This window comes from Montipora capricornis, chromosome 2, assembly GCF_036669925.1.
Source record: "Montipora capricornis isolate CH-2021 chromosome 2, ASM3666992v2, whole genome shotgun sequence".
In the NCBI taxonomy this organism is placed as follows: Eukaryota; Metazoa; Cnidaria; class Anthozoa; order Scleractinia; family Acroporidae; genus Montipora; species Montipora capricornis.
This window is the reverse complement of record NC_090884.1, coordinates 582,747-600,141: the sequence shown is the minus strand read 5'-3', so window position 1 is coordinate 600,141 and position 17,395 is coordinate 582,747. Positions and strand designations below refer to the sequence as shown.

Here is a 17,395-nt window from a genome sequence, read left to right as displayed (position 1 = left end):
TAATTATCGCAGTTGGCTCAACTGCAGTACATCGGGAATCTTGCAAGTGCGAGGCGGCGAGGTTACCTACGGGCAAGTAAAAAACCGAATTATTATTTCGTCTCCCTGCCCACTCTCCCACAGTGTCTCACACTATGACCATTGTCGGGTCGCCAAATTTATCCCCAATCTAACTGCGGTGCGGCAATGGATGCTGTGTGGAATAGTTTACTTATTTGAGTTCTCTTGACGAATTTTGATGACAGAGTCTGGTAAATGGCCTGACATTTACTTATAAAGGCCATAACAGTATGGCATAATATGCTACTTTATCGAGCACCATATTCAAAGCCTAGTGAAGGGTTAAGTTGCAAGTAGCTGCTAAATAATTATATCAGAGGTTGACTTAAATTATTCTTGCATAAAATCAGCCTGTTCGTTGAGAACTGCATTGCTTTCCTTGACATGACATGCAATAAACTCAGTGAGGCTTGTAGCTTCGTATTTTATATTTGAATATTTTTTCGAAAGACCCCCCCCCCCCTCCCTAAAAATAAGGATTTCCCTCAAATGTACGTGTAGAGAAGGTGGAAGCACGCTCATGTCCCCACCACTCCCCTAAAATTTTATGACGGCCATTGGTTGCCTAATGCCCCGCTTTGGAATTTTTGCGATTCATAAAGCGTGATACGGGGTAAGCAGAAACTTAAGAATTATAAATCCCTCACAATTGTTGTAATTTACTTATTTGTGATTACGCTGTTTTTAGAACTTGAAATTGTCTTAATATTTTTCTCTGTAAATAATATTTGTGCGAGTTAAAATATAAATTGACTTGGAAATAGTTCCAAACCTTGTAGCTTCGTTCTCGAGATCAAGCCGTTTTATATAAATATTCATGATATTTAATATAAAAGACTGCTTTCCTTCTCACCGTACTAGGTCAGCCGCAGTTCTCAGGGGCACCCAACGTCAATTTTCGGAAAATATCTATTCGGAAGATGATTTAAGATCTAGAATTTTCGGAACATTTGTTGTAAAATTTCTTGCTTGCCTGCCTGTCCTAGGATTTTCGAACATGTAAAAAATGATATAATTGCCCATTTTAAACGGATTTTTACCCTAAAAAGGTCACCTAGAATTTTCGGGAGCCTTTTTTCTGGTTGAAATTTTCGAAAAAGTAAGTTTTGATTCCTATAATTTTCGGATCACTAGATTTTCAGCTAGGAAATTCGAAAAGATGAAAACTTTATAGGGGATAAAAATATGCCTATATCTATCATTTAAGTATCAAAATACGTTTAACAATGCTATGTTTAAGTGGGTTTGAACTATATTCTCGTTGGGTGCCCTTGAGTTCTCCTTCCTCTCGGGTTAAAGTAAATATTTTCATTTAGATAACACTTCCCGCCGATCTCCGAAAAGTTCAGCTGCGATCATTTTCCACAAGTTTTAACCCTTCCGGTCAGTAATTGCTTTTCATTTTAAAGAAATCTGTAGTTGAAATTTAAATTGGTTTTTCGACGGAAGTCCTCTTTATCCTCGTGATGTTACACGTGCCAATGAAACTTCATAGATGTCTTTTTGGGTTTTAAAATAGGTCACACAAGTTATGAACAAACAATTTTCTTCTCCCAAGTATTTGGCATACTTTTGATAGTTTTTACAAGTGAGGTAATAAGGCTAGAGTTCCTAGGCCTTCCGAGAAAATAAATATATATCGCTTTGCAAAGTAAACACGAAGTACTTGGGCTTAAAAGAGAGGGATAAACAAATTAAACTGATGCTGCATGACTCTCTCGGCCAAGCATGGTAAGATATCCTGTAGTATTGCTGGAGCTGGTAATCGTAACTGTGTTTTTGACGTCCTCTTCCAATGCCTGGTGGAGCCGTCGAAGACGCAGTTGCTCAGTAAGGCATTGTCAAGTCGGCAGTTGGGGTGCGTGGAGCTCATGTAGCAAATCGTGCGGTGGAGGAACAAAGTCCCGCACAAGACGAAAAACAGTAACAGAGTATTGCGGAGGGGGGTGTTCCTACCATTTAACAGAAACGATCACTTGCAATGCAAACTGTTGTCCAGTCGATTGTTCGTATTCTTGGAATGCTTGGAGCCTTTGCACGGGATGTGGAATATCTAGTCATTCTCGGACGCCAAGAATCCATAGGCGAAACTCTTGCAACGGAAGACCTTGTCCTGGCACACAGACAAGATCCTGTGATACCAAAGTGTAAGTAATATTTTTCTTGAGTTCAGTTATAACTAAGGTCGTGTATAGCGTGCTCCGTGTTCCCAATCCTCTTGTAAAGAAAAACAGCTCGTCGAGTTCATCGCATGATAAAACAGAGGCAAACACAATTGTTTTCCGGCCTATGATTTTGTGGATTTGAGACTGACAAATTATCTATTTCCTTCCCCGGGAGGTAAGGAACTAGTAACTGAGTCTACCTTTACTAAACGTTTTGCATTTGTATTAATAAAGCAACTTACTGAGTTTTTAGACCCACATTCACGCAAACGAGCACTTGCTAAACTGATCGTCCAAGGAAAACTCGATCAAGTCGGCGCGGGATCATATTAGGGAGCTTACTAAACGACGACGCCGACGGCAACGACGACACTACAAAACAATGGATTTAGTGAGCAAAAACAATGGCTCTGCACGCTCTGCACGCGCGTTTTACATTTTGGTACATTTCTTTGCCGTCATCTCCTAAATGACGACGTGAAATGACCAAATTCAAGGTTCTGTGGAGGACGTTAGCACATGACGATGAATTTTCAATTCTCTCTCTACGCTTCCAACTCACTCATACCAGTTCAATTCCTCGACAGTTACTACACATTTTTAAGGCGAAACGACATGAAATAGTTTCGTAGTGATATAAATAACGCGAACTTGTATTTTTAAATGAAGTCCTCGTAGCCGCCGTCGTCCTCGTTTCGTAAGCTCCCTAGTGAAGTTGCGGTGCCTTTTCCAGGGGCACCCAACGAGAATATAGTTCAAAACCACTTAAACATAGCATTGTTAAACGTATTTTAGTATTTAAATGGTAGATATACTGTAGGCATATTTTTATCCCCTAAAAACTTTTCATCTTTTCGGATTTCCTAGCTGATCTCAAATCATCTTCCGAACAGATATTTTCCGAAAATTGACGTTGGGTGACCCTGTTTTTCCCCCAGTAACGTTTATTTTCAAAATAACTATAATTAGTTTATGTAAACTTCTTTGCCGAGATGTAAAGTTATACATAACGTTAGTTTATATAAACAGACACAAAAGTGCATAATGGATATTTCGTAAAATCAATGACTTTCCCCTGGCGGAAATCAAGAGCACTCGAGGAACACGTTTGTGAAAAAGAGGAAGGTCATTGAGATTAGGAATTAGTAGGTTTTATGACCTTTTTTCAGTACTAGTCAAGTAGATGATGCACGAGCTGGGATCGTTGCTCGACAGAATTCTTAAGATCCTTGAAGGAAGCAGGCGGCACTAATAGCTCTTTCTAGTAATCATCAAGGGTCTTCCGCCCCTATTTAAAGAGCCAATTAGCGTTAGAGTTGGTAAAGATAAGAGACTTTGTGCACGACTGTCAATAACCCACTTTCATCAGCATCAACAGTTACAGGTTTGTATCGTTTTTTGACTGAAATATTCACGCAATCAACGCATGGATTTTAGGGATAAGAAAGGGAGGGGAGGGAACGAATACCTGGTCATTTGGGAGGGGAAGGGAGGGGAGAGAAATGAAGAAGGAAGAATCTTCTCTCTCCAGTTGACATTTCCGTCTGTTAAAAATCACGGTTAAACGAATACCATGCAAGAGAGAATGACGCCTGCAATTAAACAAATTTGCAACAGTATTCTCACGGACTTATGAAAACGATCTCTTGAGTATTGCAACTTATCATTAGCATCGCTTTTACGTGAATCGACACCGGTAAACGGCAGGCTGCAGTTCTTGTGATAAAAGCACGCAAATTCTCCTTCTAAATTATCTCGCTCCTCTACTCAGAAAATTGTTCGATATCTCGAGCCAACAAGTAAGAAATAAACTACTATAATGCAAGTTCAGTTCAGTCTGGCCTATGCCGATTCTAAATTTCTCTATTTTTTGAGTAGTTTACAGAAAATGGAAGCTGATCTCAGAACGCAACCGAGAACTGCTTAAGAAATGGTTTAAACGGAGTCGGCAAGTCTCTCAAATATATATATATATTTTTTTTTTCTTTTTTTTTTTTGGATTCTATGTAAGTATTTACACTTGCGTGCAAAGCATTTTTGTCCACCTCAAAGTTGCTTTGCCCATGCATGTCGATCAGATTAAGAGATTTTTTAAAACACTCAAAAGTGCCTGGTACAACTCGCGCTAGAAAATCGACACCGTCTCGAAATCGCGTGACCTCCAATGAGCAGGGGCGGGGAGGACTGGGCAAAAAAGTGGGTGGAGTGTTCTTTATCTCGGCGTTTGGACAACGGAGGCGGAAACCAGCCCCTAGCAAGTCTCCACGGGTTTAGTCTACATAAGACAAGCGAAAATCTGAAAATTATCGTACGTAACATTAAATTAAGCCCACAAAGATGCTGAACTCCGCATTTCAAACTCCAACAGTTTCCATGACAAACCAGAGCTCCACTTAGACACGCAATGATCGACTTAGATTTTTAGATTTTCAATACTACTAAATCTTGCTATAAAAGTGTTATCCATCATGCTAAGTTTATGGGAACGTGGGGATTCATTTGTTTGTTCTCTAATTATATTAATTTCCCTGTTAAATTTGGTAGAAATTTACATTTATGTTGAAGCTAACAATATTAGGTAGTCCTTTAATGACCTCTTAAGGTCACTTTTGTAACTAATACGAATTTTATAAAATCATTCGAAGATGAGAAAAGTCATGTCATCCTTTTGTCGTCAGTTGGAGAGGGATGATCAAATATCAAAACAAATAGAGTACTCTTGCGCAAGAAAACAACCATTTCGGTATTTCGCAAATCCTGTGCCTTGCTAATACAATTTACTAATCTATGTAACAACCAGAATCTTGTTTGTCGAACGTGATCTCTATAACTTGTCGCTACACTTGTTGTTTTTCTTTCGCGCGCAAAACGCGTGTCGGTGGTCGGCCGAAAATTATTAGGGAGCTACAATAGCTAAGTAAGCAGGGAGGGTGACGACAACTATGAGAATTAGCCTTAATTGATCAGAAAAAAAAATAGCTCTACACTCCTAGCACGTACGTTTTACATTTTGGTACCTTTGTTTGCTGTTCGTGTCCTCGCAACGAAGACAACGATGTGAAATGACCAAATTTGAAATTGTATGGAGGATACTAAAAAAATGAAGCATTTGACGATACATTTTCAATTTTCTCCCAAACACCCTCAACGTTCATGCCAATTTTATTCCTGGAATGTTGAGACATACTTTCCTCGCCGAACGACATAGAAATAGACAACGTTGTCGTGATCATTGCCATTGTCTTTGGTTAAGCTGCCTACGGGTGGTTTTTCACGTTACGTCATCTGCGCCATGTTGGTGGGTGAAAAATTAGCTCCTTTTGTTCGTCCACCAGCAGTTGTACATTGCAACATTGTTATCCGTGTGTTCAGAGATTGGTTGCAAACCATCTCTTGACGGAAATCTCGCGGAAGTTTACGACATTCGCTTGGTATTCATCTAATCTTGCAAAAACAGTTCAAGCAACCGCCTATTTAGTGAAAGCCAAAAACTTAACCAAGAGTGACATCCAGTTTATTTTACCCCAATGCTATTAATTAATTTCGCAACTAAATCCCTACTGACAATAAAGGTCCCAGCGTACTTGAGTCTCATTAGCCGTGTTTGGGGAGCCTTGTCGTGTAAGAATGCGAAGAGAAATTGTTGGTCTCGTTACAATTGTATGATTTACAGTGAGTGTACAAACCCCAGCACTCGAAGAATTTACGTATGTTTTAACCCTATGGTATCCTGTGGTGAGCCTTAATCTTTCGTAAAATTTGAACCCCTAAGGTCAAAGGTGGGGGGACATGTTTAACCGTGAAACTAAAATAAAGAGTATCGAGTTTAACTTCCTTTTTCGTTGCGCACTTTACTTCGTTCGTTAACAGTTCATCATGAAGAAACAGTTTTATGCGTTTTTGGTTCTTTTCGTGTCTTTGACTCTTTTAATGGGTCCCCTGGGATCGTGGGGCTGGCGACGGCGACGGCGACGCCGCAGACGGTATTGTGCAAGACAAAATTGCGTTCTTCAGAGTTCGTGGACAAACGCCGGATCATGCTCCCGAACTTGTGGATATGGAACAGTTCTCCAGCAAAGGGGTATTCAAACCCATCCGAGGTGTGGTGGAACAAGTTGTCCATCTTCTTGGAGCTCTCAAAGAAGGAGATATGCGCGCTGTTACAATAGATGCTGTCCCGTAAGTTGCTCGTATACGTGGAATTCCTGGAGCTCTTGTTCAGGCTGCGGAATGTCGACGCAACGTCGAACAATGAGAATTCTGCGAAACCCTAGTTGTGGTGGAACCAGTTGTCCAAGCACTCGGACTCAGACGCGAAGTTGTAACACTGGGGTGTAAGTTGGTCATTATAGTTCCTTGTTTTCTCCTGATGCCTGAAAATACCCGGCCTTAATTTTAAATGAAGTACAACGTATTTCTGGGGTAAGGAGAGCAAATCTTAAACAAAATTCTCAAATTTGTCTATGGTTATTTTAATTTAATGTTCAGCTTAATGATTCCCTTTCTCAGCATTTTCTATATTCGACAAGGTGTTGTCTTACGTTTATAAAACTTCCTGCTTCAGTGTTGATTTTTCAAAAGCTGGTTGTGCTGGTTTGTGTTTGCCTAAAATAAGTGAAATTGAGAGAAATGAGATAAGTGCGAGGATGATTTTTCCGCTCTTTCGTCCATAGCCCGCACTTTTGAAAAAAATATCGGGATTTGTCAGTGGCGAGGAGATCAATAATTAAATTTTCTTATCATTCGATGGACTGAGTTCGTTTTTTCACAATTCCCAACAATTAAATCACTTTCTGAAAGCTCAGGAAAGCGATCTGCTATTTTAATTTTCACACAAGAGCGTGGTTTCAATTACGCATAAGCAGGATATTATTTGCAGCAAAACAATTATTTGTAGGCAGTTATTTACAGGTCACGTGGTGGGCTCTCGGAAAATGAAAAGGAAGGAAAAAATAAATGGAATGATGTTTTAATATAAATAATAGTGTCAATTTAGGGGATTCAGTTTCAGGACTCGACTTGCCTGTGTGAACCTGTCTTTCGAGTTTCAAAGGATTATTCTCGTAATTGACGCAGTTATACGGGTTACAGCTCTTTAAGTCTTTCCAATATATTGATAAAAGTGTATAAATGGGTGCGGGATTGGAACTATCTATTAAATTGTCTCTCATAAACGACTAGTGATTCCCGAGACCGATAAGTACCAAGAAATGAAATGTACTGGTGGCAGCGATTAAATCCTGACACATCTAAATCTCGAACCTTCGCTCAATAGATATGACGTGACATGAGACCCTGCAGGGGCGGCGTGAGATTTTGAAGGTGTACGCACACGAAAAATGTTTCGAGCGACGACGGTGCTCCAAAGCAGGGGAGTCTGGAGGCATGTGCATCTAGAAAATTTTGAAATTTAGAGTCTCGGAATGCCATTCCCGACTATTTTCGAAGGACATTCAATAAAATAAATGCGAAGAAAAATGCAGTCACGGTAGTTAATTGTTTCTTTTACCCATCTGCCGAGTTTTCTCTGCAACAAGCTACAACACAAACAAGGGGTTCACAGTACAAGCAAAGGGCAAGACGTCGCAAACTCTGTTATAACATCATCATCGTAATTATCATAACATATCCTGAAAAAATAACAGGGAACTGGGGGACTGGTGATACTGAAGACTGACACTGTGTGAGGGCTTCGAAGGGTAGAGTTTTTTTTTTTTTTTTGCTTTCGTCCACTATTAAGTTTCTTGCTGTTAAGGTCTGGCCAAACGGGTCCACTGAACATGCTAGTGTAACATCATCCAACATTGTTGAATCGAACATGTTGCACTCGTTTGGCCACCATGCTGTATGATGTTGGAAGTTGTTGAACGAAGTTTGATTTCCATCAAACATCGTCTTCAACATCATCCAACGTTTCTTTTGTTCTAAGGTGTGAACAACAGTGTTGCATTCGTTCGGCCATCCCATTCAACAGTGTTGCACGCGCGCGTGCGCTGCGGCTATCGGTATCCATGGTGATGGTTAATTCGTTGCATCTGTTTCGCGCGTTGCCACGTCAGTTCAAGCTACGGAATGGTGAACGCACAAAGTCTTGAATGTCTGAGCGACGAAAGCTGAAGCAATCTCTCTTCGAACAGATAGCCCTTCTTGGGCATGGCGCCAATGTATCTGCAGGATCTTTTGGAAGTCAAGACCCCTGGACGCTACTCCCCATTGCAAGACCTTTGGAGACCGGGCATTTGCTGTTGCAATTCCCAGATTCTGGACTGAGCCGTCCTCTTGCTATCACAGAAAGTGACTCTATTGATGATTTATAAGGAACTTGAAAATGCCAACATGGCCAGAGTTTGTTTTCTAAGGATTCTGGTTAGATTTTGGTTCCAGACTCTTGAGTCCAAAATTCTGGATTCAACAGGTTGCATTCGTTTGGTCACCTCTTTCGACGCTTCTCAACAGCGTCCAACAATGTTGGATGATGTTGGATCCGTTTAATTGGCCAGGCCTCTATGGATTAATGAAAAGGTACTGGAAATACTCACACACAGAGACACCAGTTTAATTCGAAATTTTAAAAACTTGGCCCGATTTTATAATGACTAAAAAAAAATAATGCCTCCACGGAATAAGGATTCCCGGATTTGAGCTGTACGCACGGGCGTACATGCGTATATGGACATTTCGCCCCTTCCCTGTAGCTTTCCAGACGCGGTATGTGATTGGAGAACGAAACAATAGATGAAGCTACAAGATTGTACAAGTCACAGGGACTAATGAAAATAGCAGTCTGGCAAAGGTACAAGATTACGACAGAACTCATTGGAGGGATTTGATAACAATCTCTATTTTCTATTATTATTCTGTTTGGGGAGAGGTTTTAAAAAAAAAAACCTGGACGACCGACCGTCTACGAAAAATACTTTTTACACTTTGACTTTGGGTAAGGGAAACCGCCCTTTAAAAGTATCTGTCTTAGCTGTGCGCTAAATATTGCTAAGTTGTGTTTTAGATTGATCTGAATGAAAATTGTATTCAGCTGGGGTGCCGTGTCTTGGACTGATTCGAATACACGAGTCTTTTTTATTTGAAGATATGTAAAACTGGCAGATTAAGATGAAGTGTAAATTTTTCCGAAAACACAATCTTTAATAGATTCCAGGAGATATGAGCACTTAACTTTGAAAATGTTTAGTTTTGATGTTAATTATTTAGCTTGGCGATCAGTGATTTCCTTGCAACATTTATAATGGAGTGATGACAGTTAAGGCGGCTTCCATTCAGAAAAAGTGTCACGTATGCCAGACAACAAACGAAAAATGCCATTTTCCTCTTTTCTTTAATCAATATTTTGCTTTAAATAGGTATTTCGCAAAAAAATTAAAAAGTGGCTCTATAGTCAACTACTATAGTATAGTCATTGCAAATTCTGTATAATTTGCAAACGACTTGTTAAGCTAGGGCATATGGTCAATATTTCCGCGCGATTTGTGACTCCCACAGATAGAATTACCCATTCAACGATGACGCTATATATGGCAACGACTACTCCATTCAGCTCTCTAGATTTTTAAGTGGTTCCATCCTCTGGTCTCTATGAAACTCTCTTCGCTCTTTGCGGTTCTTCTCGTTTTGAGTGTATTTCTGGTATCCGTCGCTTCATGGCGTCGCAGAAGACGAAGGCGTTGTTACAGAAACTGTACGCCGGAAAGTTGGAATGGTAAACGATGGAGTTCCTGCACAAGGTCGTGTGGCAGAGGTACACAGTACCGCACCAGAGGAATCGCTGTTCAAGCGATATGCGGTGGAACTTGTAACGTTATTTTGAGACAAACCAGGTTTTGCAACACGCAGTGCTGTCCTATCAGCTGCCAATGGAGTTGGAATGCTTGGTCGTCGTGTAGCGGCTGTGGGATTTCTACACAAAAACGCACTTTGCGTGTTACCCGGTATCCTTCGTGCGGTGGTTCAGCTTGTCCGGGCAAGCAAACCCAAACGCAAAGCTGCAATACAGGCGTGTAAGTTGAGAGGCCAGTGTGGGCTTAATTTATTAACCGTTTTCACTTTAGAAACTAATTATGCTTTACTTTCTTTGTGCTTTGAAATACAGACTTGTAACTCGAACAATTCTCAGCTATACTTTTTGTAAAACGTCTCCTTGAGATTCCAAGTCCAGTCCATAAAACTGTTCACTTATCTTACGATTCCCTTAGCTACCTGGCGCTGAATGCCGCATTTTGTATTGTATTTACGTAACCATTGCCTGGAGCTACAAGCAGAATTTCATGTTGCAATGCTGGACCATGTTACGAAAATTCATTTCCGCATCGGAAGTTATCGTTTTTCGAGCAAAAAGAAAATATTTCGCGAAATCAGTGAAAAAATGCAGTCTTTGTAATCGACATTTTATGAGGTTCCACAAACGAGCGGCTCTTTTTTTTTAATATGAAAATGAATTTAAAAGCATATTGAGTTACAACCTCGTATGTGGAAAATTTTAGCACAAGGCAGGATGATATTTTGCCACGTGCTAAACGAATAGAATCTACCTGCCGAGTGAGTGCTGCCTAACAGCTGAATGACTGGTCTTGTCAAAGTTACAGGGACAGTTTGGACTAACCTTTCATAAGGTTAAGAAGTTGTCATGAGTGACCGAAGAGGTCACCGCCCACAGAGCTTCGCTTTCCTGTGCACCAGGGGCCGAAGTGTATTGCCAATCGTATCTCTAATTTTTCTAAGCTGAAGCGGTCCACTGTCTTCGTTGACCAAAGAAATGAGACGCCGCCAGAGGTTTGGGCGCTAAGAGCATAAAGGATTGTTATAAATAGGATCTGCAAGATTTTAAACAAATAATGGAGCGGATATCAAGGGACAAAGTACAAATTCCAGAGCACAATGCGAGATTGCCGCATTTCTGTCATGAGTTTTATGCAATCTGCAGCAATAGGCCTTATGCGTGATGACGTCTGACCAGCTAATTTCACAACCAAACCTTGTTTGCACAAAATTATTCACATCGTCTACAAGTTTGCTCGTTTGGGATTTAGCCTTCGTGCTAAAATTTTCAAGTTTGATTTTCTAATTCAAGGCTTGGTGGTGGAATCAGGTAGTCAGATGTCATCACGCATAAGGGCTATTAATTTCAAATGACGCAGTTCAGTTGAACGAACGTTTCAGGAGGAAACTCAATACAGTCTCATTATATAAGCAACTTCAACATTAAGAAAGGGTTAAAAAATTATCCACCACGCAATTAATACAGGAAAATGGATTTGCAACCCGTTGCCGATCGCTTCACGACCTTCGTGATATAAGTCACGTGCACGTTATCATCGTTTTTGAGATGTTTAGTTTGGATAGCGGGTCCGTGTTTTATTTTTCTTATCCTTTTAATACGTGCTCGAGTAAAATCAATATTATATGCCATAAAGCCTGAAAGCTACTTCATGGCAACTTCCTTGATCCCCACTTTCTTCCGCTGTTTTTTTAACACGCACGCAAATTTGGACAAAGCAAACGATCACATAACAACGTGTTAACAGAAGTATCCATTGTCCTCGTGGAACATCTCCAAGTTACCGCCTTTTCTAAACGGCGGCTCAGTCTGTGTGCAAAAACACGGTCAAAGTTTTTTTTGGCTTTACTTGTTAATGCTAATGGCTAAATTCTCAGCAAAAAAAAATAATTCCTAATAGTCTTTTTTAAGAAGGATTTTATGTTAGCGTTTACGTCATGCAAGGGGCGGAATCATTACTTTAAGTTGTCTTGAAGAAAGAAACGCATTTTGGAATTGGTGTTCATGGCTTTAAAACGGTTTTTAGTTTTGAATTCCCTTAAAGTGTTAAAGAAAGCGTTTTCGGGAAGTTTGCAGTCCTCAATATCTCCGAATATCGAGTGCAAATTGAGATGTGTCAGGTGAAGTTGTCGTGAAGTTGTCAAGGAAAGAGGAAACAGTTGATCAAGAATATTAATCAACCTTGGCTCACCGATTTGGTCAGCATTGGACTGGCGTGCGGGAGGCCGTGAGTTTTTCTCCGGCCAGACAGACACTCAGTTTCTTTAAATAACCGAGCTTTGTAATGTCATCTGAAAGACTATAAGACCATCTCACCGTGCGACCACTGTTCATAGTCCATTTTACAGTTGCGTGCTTAGTTACCTGGCCTGTGAATGAAAGTGAGGCTGGAGTTGACCTTGTTTTGATAGAAACCTCACTGCCTTTCTTATGTAAATTCTTACTAATTAGCATGACAACAACATCATTAACATAACAAAAGGAGGGAGGTCTGTATCGTAACAAGGTCAACACTAGCCTCACTTTCATTTAAGGGCCAGGGAACTAAGCACACAACTGTATCTATTAACTCTGTGTGACGTTAATGATCTCACACACTATTAGATAATAGGGAACTTAAGCAACGACAACGGCAACGGTAACGAGAACGTCACAAATGTGCGTATTTAGTGGGCAAATACAACTTGCACGCCCTGCTTGTGCGTTTTTCACTTTTGTCCATTTCTTTGCCGTCGTCAGCAAAACAACAACGTGAAATAGTCAAATTTTAGGTTTTAAGGAGAACGTCAGCACTTGATGATAAAGTTTCATTTTCTCCCCTAAATTAAGCGTCGTTCCGACCAATGTCATTTTTGAGGAACTACCACACCCTTGTCATATAAGAAGGGTTGACATGTTTACAAAGTGATTACAATGACGCGAATTTATATTTTGAGATGACGTTCTCGGTGCCGTCGCCGTCGTCGTTGCTTAAGTTCCCTAATGGCTAGCAGGGCACGGTGTTCTGGCCTGGATGTGTCCCCAATCGCTAGATTGTGATTTCAATGATTTATTGATTGAATGGTCGGTGGATCTGATTACAATCGCGATAACGCAACCGTTTGCGCTGAACAGAACTGCGGAGTTGTTATTTTGCTCACTAGGGAACTTTAGCAACGACGACGGGAACGGCAACGTGAACGTCATCTCAAAACATAAATTCCAGTCACGCTCAATTTAGGGGAGAAAATGAAACTTTCTCTCCAAGTGCTGACGCCCTCCGTAAAACCTCAAATTTGGCCATTTCAAGTTGTTGTTTTGCTGACGACGGCAAAGAAATGGGCGAAAATGAAACACGCACGTGCAGAACGTGCAAAGCTATTCTTTTTGGCCACTAAATATGCAATTTTTTGACGTTCTCGTTGCCGTCGCCGTTGTCGTTGCTAAAGCTCCCAACTTACTGCTTCGGGTAGGACACGAGCGGAAAGCGTAGCGATCAGTCAGTGTGTGAAAACGAGAATTCATGAATACAATGTGCCATGTGTTTAAGTAAGTTATTTAAACAATGAACTTCACCAACAAGACATTCAATGTGTGTTGTAAGTGGTGTTGGATGAGTCTATCAATCAAACTACTACAACAACAATTTCGGGTTCATGATTCAAGTGAGAATGCACTTGAAACCCAAAATTCGGAGAACAAGAGAAAAATTGTCTGAGAAGAGTTAAGAACATCCCACTTCTTGAGTGCTCTTCAACTTTCCAAGTGCATTTTCTCAAAGCTTAACATACGAAGAAACATAAACAAACCTCAAAGTTTACTGTGGCAATTTTCTGCGCGGAAAGATAAAAGTAGGTTGAGCAAGCTCTCGCACGAGAAGGAATTTGCTCGCCAAGTCGACAATGCATTGGAGAATTGTTCCACGCTGGATACTAAAAACATCCTGATTGAACTTCATTAAGAAATGGCGACAGATGGGAAAAAGTAGTCCCCAAAGAAAGCCAACAAACTCGAGGGGAGATTGTTCTTCCATGTATAATGGCGTTTCTTGGTTTGGTACAGCGCATTATAGCTTTGAAATCTTGTGATTGTTTTTTTTTTTTTCCCAGGTGCTGCCCCGTGAACTGTGCTATAAACAGTTGGTCGAGCTGGGGAAGCTGTATTGCGGCTTGCGAGCAAAATGGCTACCAAGCGCGGACCAGGACAGTCAGGACCCAACCGCGTTGCAGAGGTACACCATGTCCGACACTTAGGGAGACCAAACCTTGCCGTGGACCTTGTTGCCGAAGGGACTGCCTGGTAGGCATTAGTATACCTATCAGTATTAATTAACCGCATAAAGAAAAATTATGTCGCTTATACTGATCTCGTATAGGCGGCCGGAACGTTTTCTTTGCAATAATTAATTTCTTATTTGCTGTCTAGCATGATAGTTTTCAGTTCTCCCTCGATGATTTTCGTTTAGAGAGACAGAATGAAAATTTGTGATTGTGAACATACGCATTAAATTTCTTAACCTTCAACGAAGTGAGAATTTTTCCTTTTCACTTGTCTTGACACTGCCACATTTAGAATATTAGTGTTGTTTTTTTCAATCAGACCGGATTAGCTTAAAATATGGGAGAGACCACTGTTCTGGCGTAAAAAATGCCCACTTCCGGTCTCCGTCCCAGGCTCAAACGCGTCTCTTACTGGAGCTCCCAGACTAAAATTCCACGTGTCAAACCGATTCTTTATCCTCGCCTGCTTGTTATTAACAGGTCAGCGGTTGGACATCCTGGGGATCTTGTTCCGCTCCGACCGGTCGATGCAGTGTGAACAGTGGTACAAAGAGAAGAACAAGACGTGTTACTCGTAATCCCAGTTGTGGTGGTTCCGCGTGTCCTTCTCTGACTGAAACATCACGGTGTACTCCTGTTCCCATACCATGCAAGGTATTTCGGCTATTTGTATCTCTTCAGAACTAGTTTGAATAAACAATGAAGGAAGGAAGGAAGTCCTTTAGAGGCTTTTCAGGACCAACGTACAACGTGATTTTAACGGAAATAAAAGCCGCGCAGTTTGCAAGATCTTTACTGAATAACAAGTAGAATTCATAGGTTCCTAGAGCGGAACAGAGTGATTGAGAGACTACCACACCGGGCACTCTTCTCGAACAGCGTGTGGGTTCTTTGATGTCCCACACAAGTGATGTGAGACGGGGTCTACGGCGTATTATCCTTATCTGAGAAGACCAGAAAGTCTAACCAGTTGCAAATGTCATTACAAAGGCAACACTCTCTCGAGCGTCTCTCGAATTCACGACCTCCCGCACCAAAGTCGAGTGCTATTCCAACCGAGCTAACTGGTCATCATCATCATTATCGTCGACTCTGCCCAATCTCCTTTCCAGGGCTTCTCCCGCCCTCTCCTCAGCGAAAGAGCTCTGGGAACGAGGTTGGTCGCTGTCGGTCATCACAAAGCCTCTCAACAACAGAATCTTCAGTTAAGAAACTACCTTCACCGGGACAACCACAGTACATTAAGATATTACCCCTTGTCATTTCAAACCATTGACACTGATATCACTTCACTGCATTCTCTTTCTTTTTTAGATGAGTTCCTGGGGCTCGTGGACTTCATGTACGCCAACCAATGGTAAATGTGGTGCTGGAACTCAATCTCGGAGTCGTTCTATAGTCACCAGACCTTACTGCAGCTCTGCGTGTCCCGCGTCAAGGCAAACGCGCTCTTGCACCCATAGTTGCTGCCCAGTGAACTGCGTGGTGTCGTCGTGGACTGGGTGGAGTCATTGCTCTACCACTTGTGGTACAGGTGGGTTTTTAGATGTGCAAAAGCACGTCGCGATCGTCTCAGAATAAAGTCTTATAAATTTTCCGTCTCTTCCAAAGCCATCCACAGTACATCTCTTGTACAAGCCGCCTGTTCATGACCTCAACTGAATTAGCTCCGTCGAGTGCAAAGTCCAAGAGCGAGAACAAAGGCATACCGACCCACGACGCAATTCCAGGAAAAGTTACACCAACTTAATAGCAACTTTGCTGTTGTGAAACAAGTGTGTTTTATCTTTCGGTTACATTTGTGTCCGCGAACCGCAATTCGCCCGTGTGAATGCCAAACGTAAGCGGGACCAAAAGTCCAAGGAAACGAGATATTTTCCATTGATTGCGTAGGATCTTGCGTTTAGATTTGCGTTACATTAGTTCATGCAGTTCCTTTCATTTGTTCATAAGTTGCACGTAAGAAATCTGTTTATCAAGAATCAAAGTTTGAGATCACAACAGCTTCTCTCTAGTCGAAGTTACCCTGATTTAAACCAGATTTAAATTTCAAGACCAAAATGTTAAAAAATCTGGTATTCATGGCCTTAAATTGTTTTTTTGGTTTTCAGGATCGAGGACACGAACGCGCCGAGTTACGGTTCAACCGTACTGTAATGGTAGATCTTGCCCATCTTTGCGGCAGACAACTTCCTGTTCTCAATACAACAACAGAGACTGTGTGATGTCTTCTTGGTCGGCCTGGTCGCTCTGCAGTAACGGCTGTGGAAGCGGATGGTCTACCCGACAACGCAGTATTATTACACAAGCGGTATGCCGCGGCAAAGCATGCGGAACAAGGTCTGAGAGACGGCAGTGTACTGATTATAGGGACAACAGAGATTGTGTGGTAGGTTGTTATGAGCTAGAAAAATATTTTTGTGATACTGAAAGGCTAGGGATGAATGTCAGGTTTGAGTTGGACTGGCACTGCGAGCGATAGCATGTCTTACCCATTGCGAATGATATATGCCTATAAGACTTGATTATATTATGGAGAGAGGTTGTGAAGTGTCATGCATTAGAACTGAGGAAATACAAAGTTCTTTCCTTGCCTAACCATGTTTTTACGCCGCCTCCTCCAAGTATCCCACGTGAATATCAACATCCTTTATGACTGGTCGTTCCTACATCTTCATGTTCCAGAACTCCGTATCGTCTCCTTGAGTTAGGTGGCTGCCAACGTCACAAGCGTTTTTCAAAACATCACCGCTAGGCCTTGCACATTTTCTGGAGAGATGGGACAGACGTAGTTTGTTAAGCGAAGAAGAATAGACGAAGAATAGTTAGTAAAACGACTCTCTAGATTAGTAGCAATACACAAAGGTGAAAATTTCACAAAAGCAATGGACTGTTAACTTTAACCCTTAGCACTTCAAAAGCTGCGTACTATCATTATAGGATAACGATTCGATAAAATTAGAGACTGTTGAAAGCTGTGCGTTGCCTCAGTCGTAAGGTAACTTTTTTAAAGAAAGAGGTTTTACAGTACTCTTCAAGGAAAAGAAGATTACCATTAAGATTAAAATTGGTTTACAAGAAAAACACCCCAAGAGAAAAAATAAACTAATTTCAACGCGAGC

At 41.2% G+C, this 17,395-nt stretch overlaps 1 protein-coding gene across 1 annotated transcript; it reads left to right on the top strand.

Moving 5' to 3' along the window:
* The first annotated feature begins 867 nt into the window (after nucleotides 1-867).
* LOC138032463 (spondin-1-like) lies at nucleotides 868-16,755 on the top strand. The gene is made up of 5 exons (XM_068880144.1): nucleotides 868-2,207; nucleotides 14,103-14,292; nucleotides 14,754-14,927; nucleotides 15,588-15,807; nucleotides 16,385-16,755. The coding sequence occupies exons 1-5, from the start codon at nucleotides 1,789-1,791 to the stop codon at nucleotides 16,753-16,755; spliced, it is 1,374 nt and encodes a 457-aa protein (XP_068736245.1). The 5' UTR covers nucleotides 868-1,788.
* The last annotated feature ends 640 nt before the right edge of the window (nucleotides 16,756-17,395 follow it).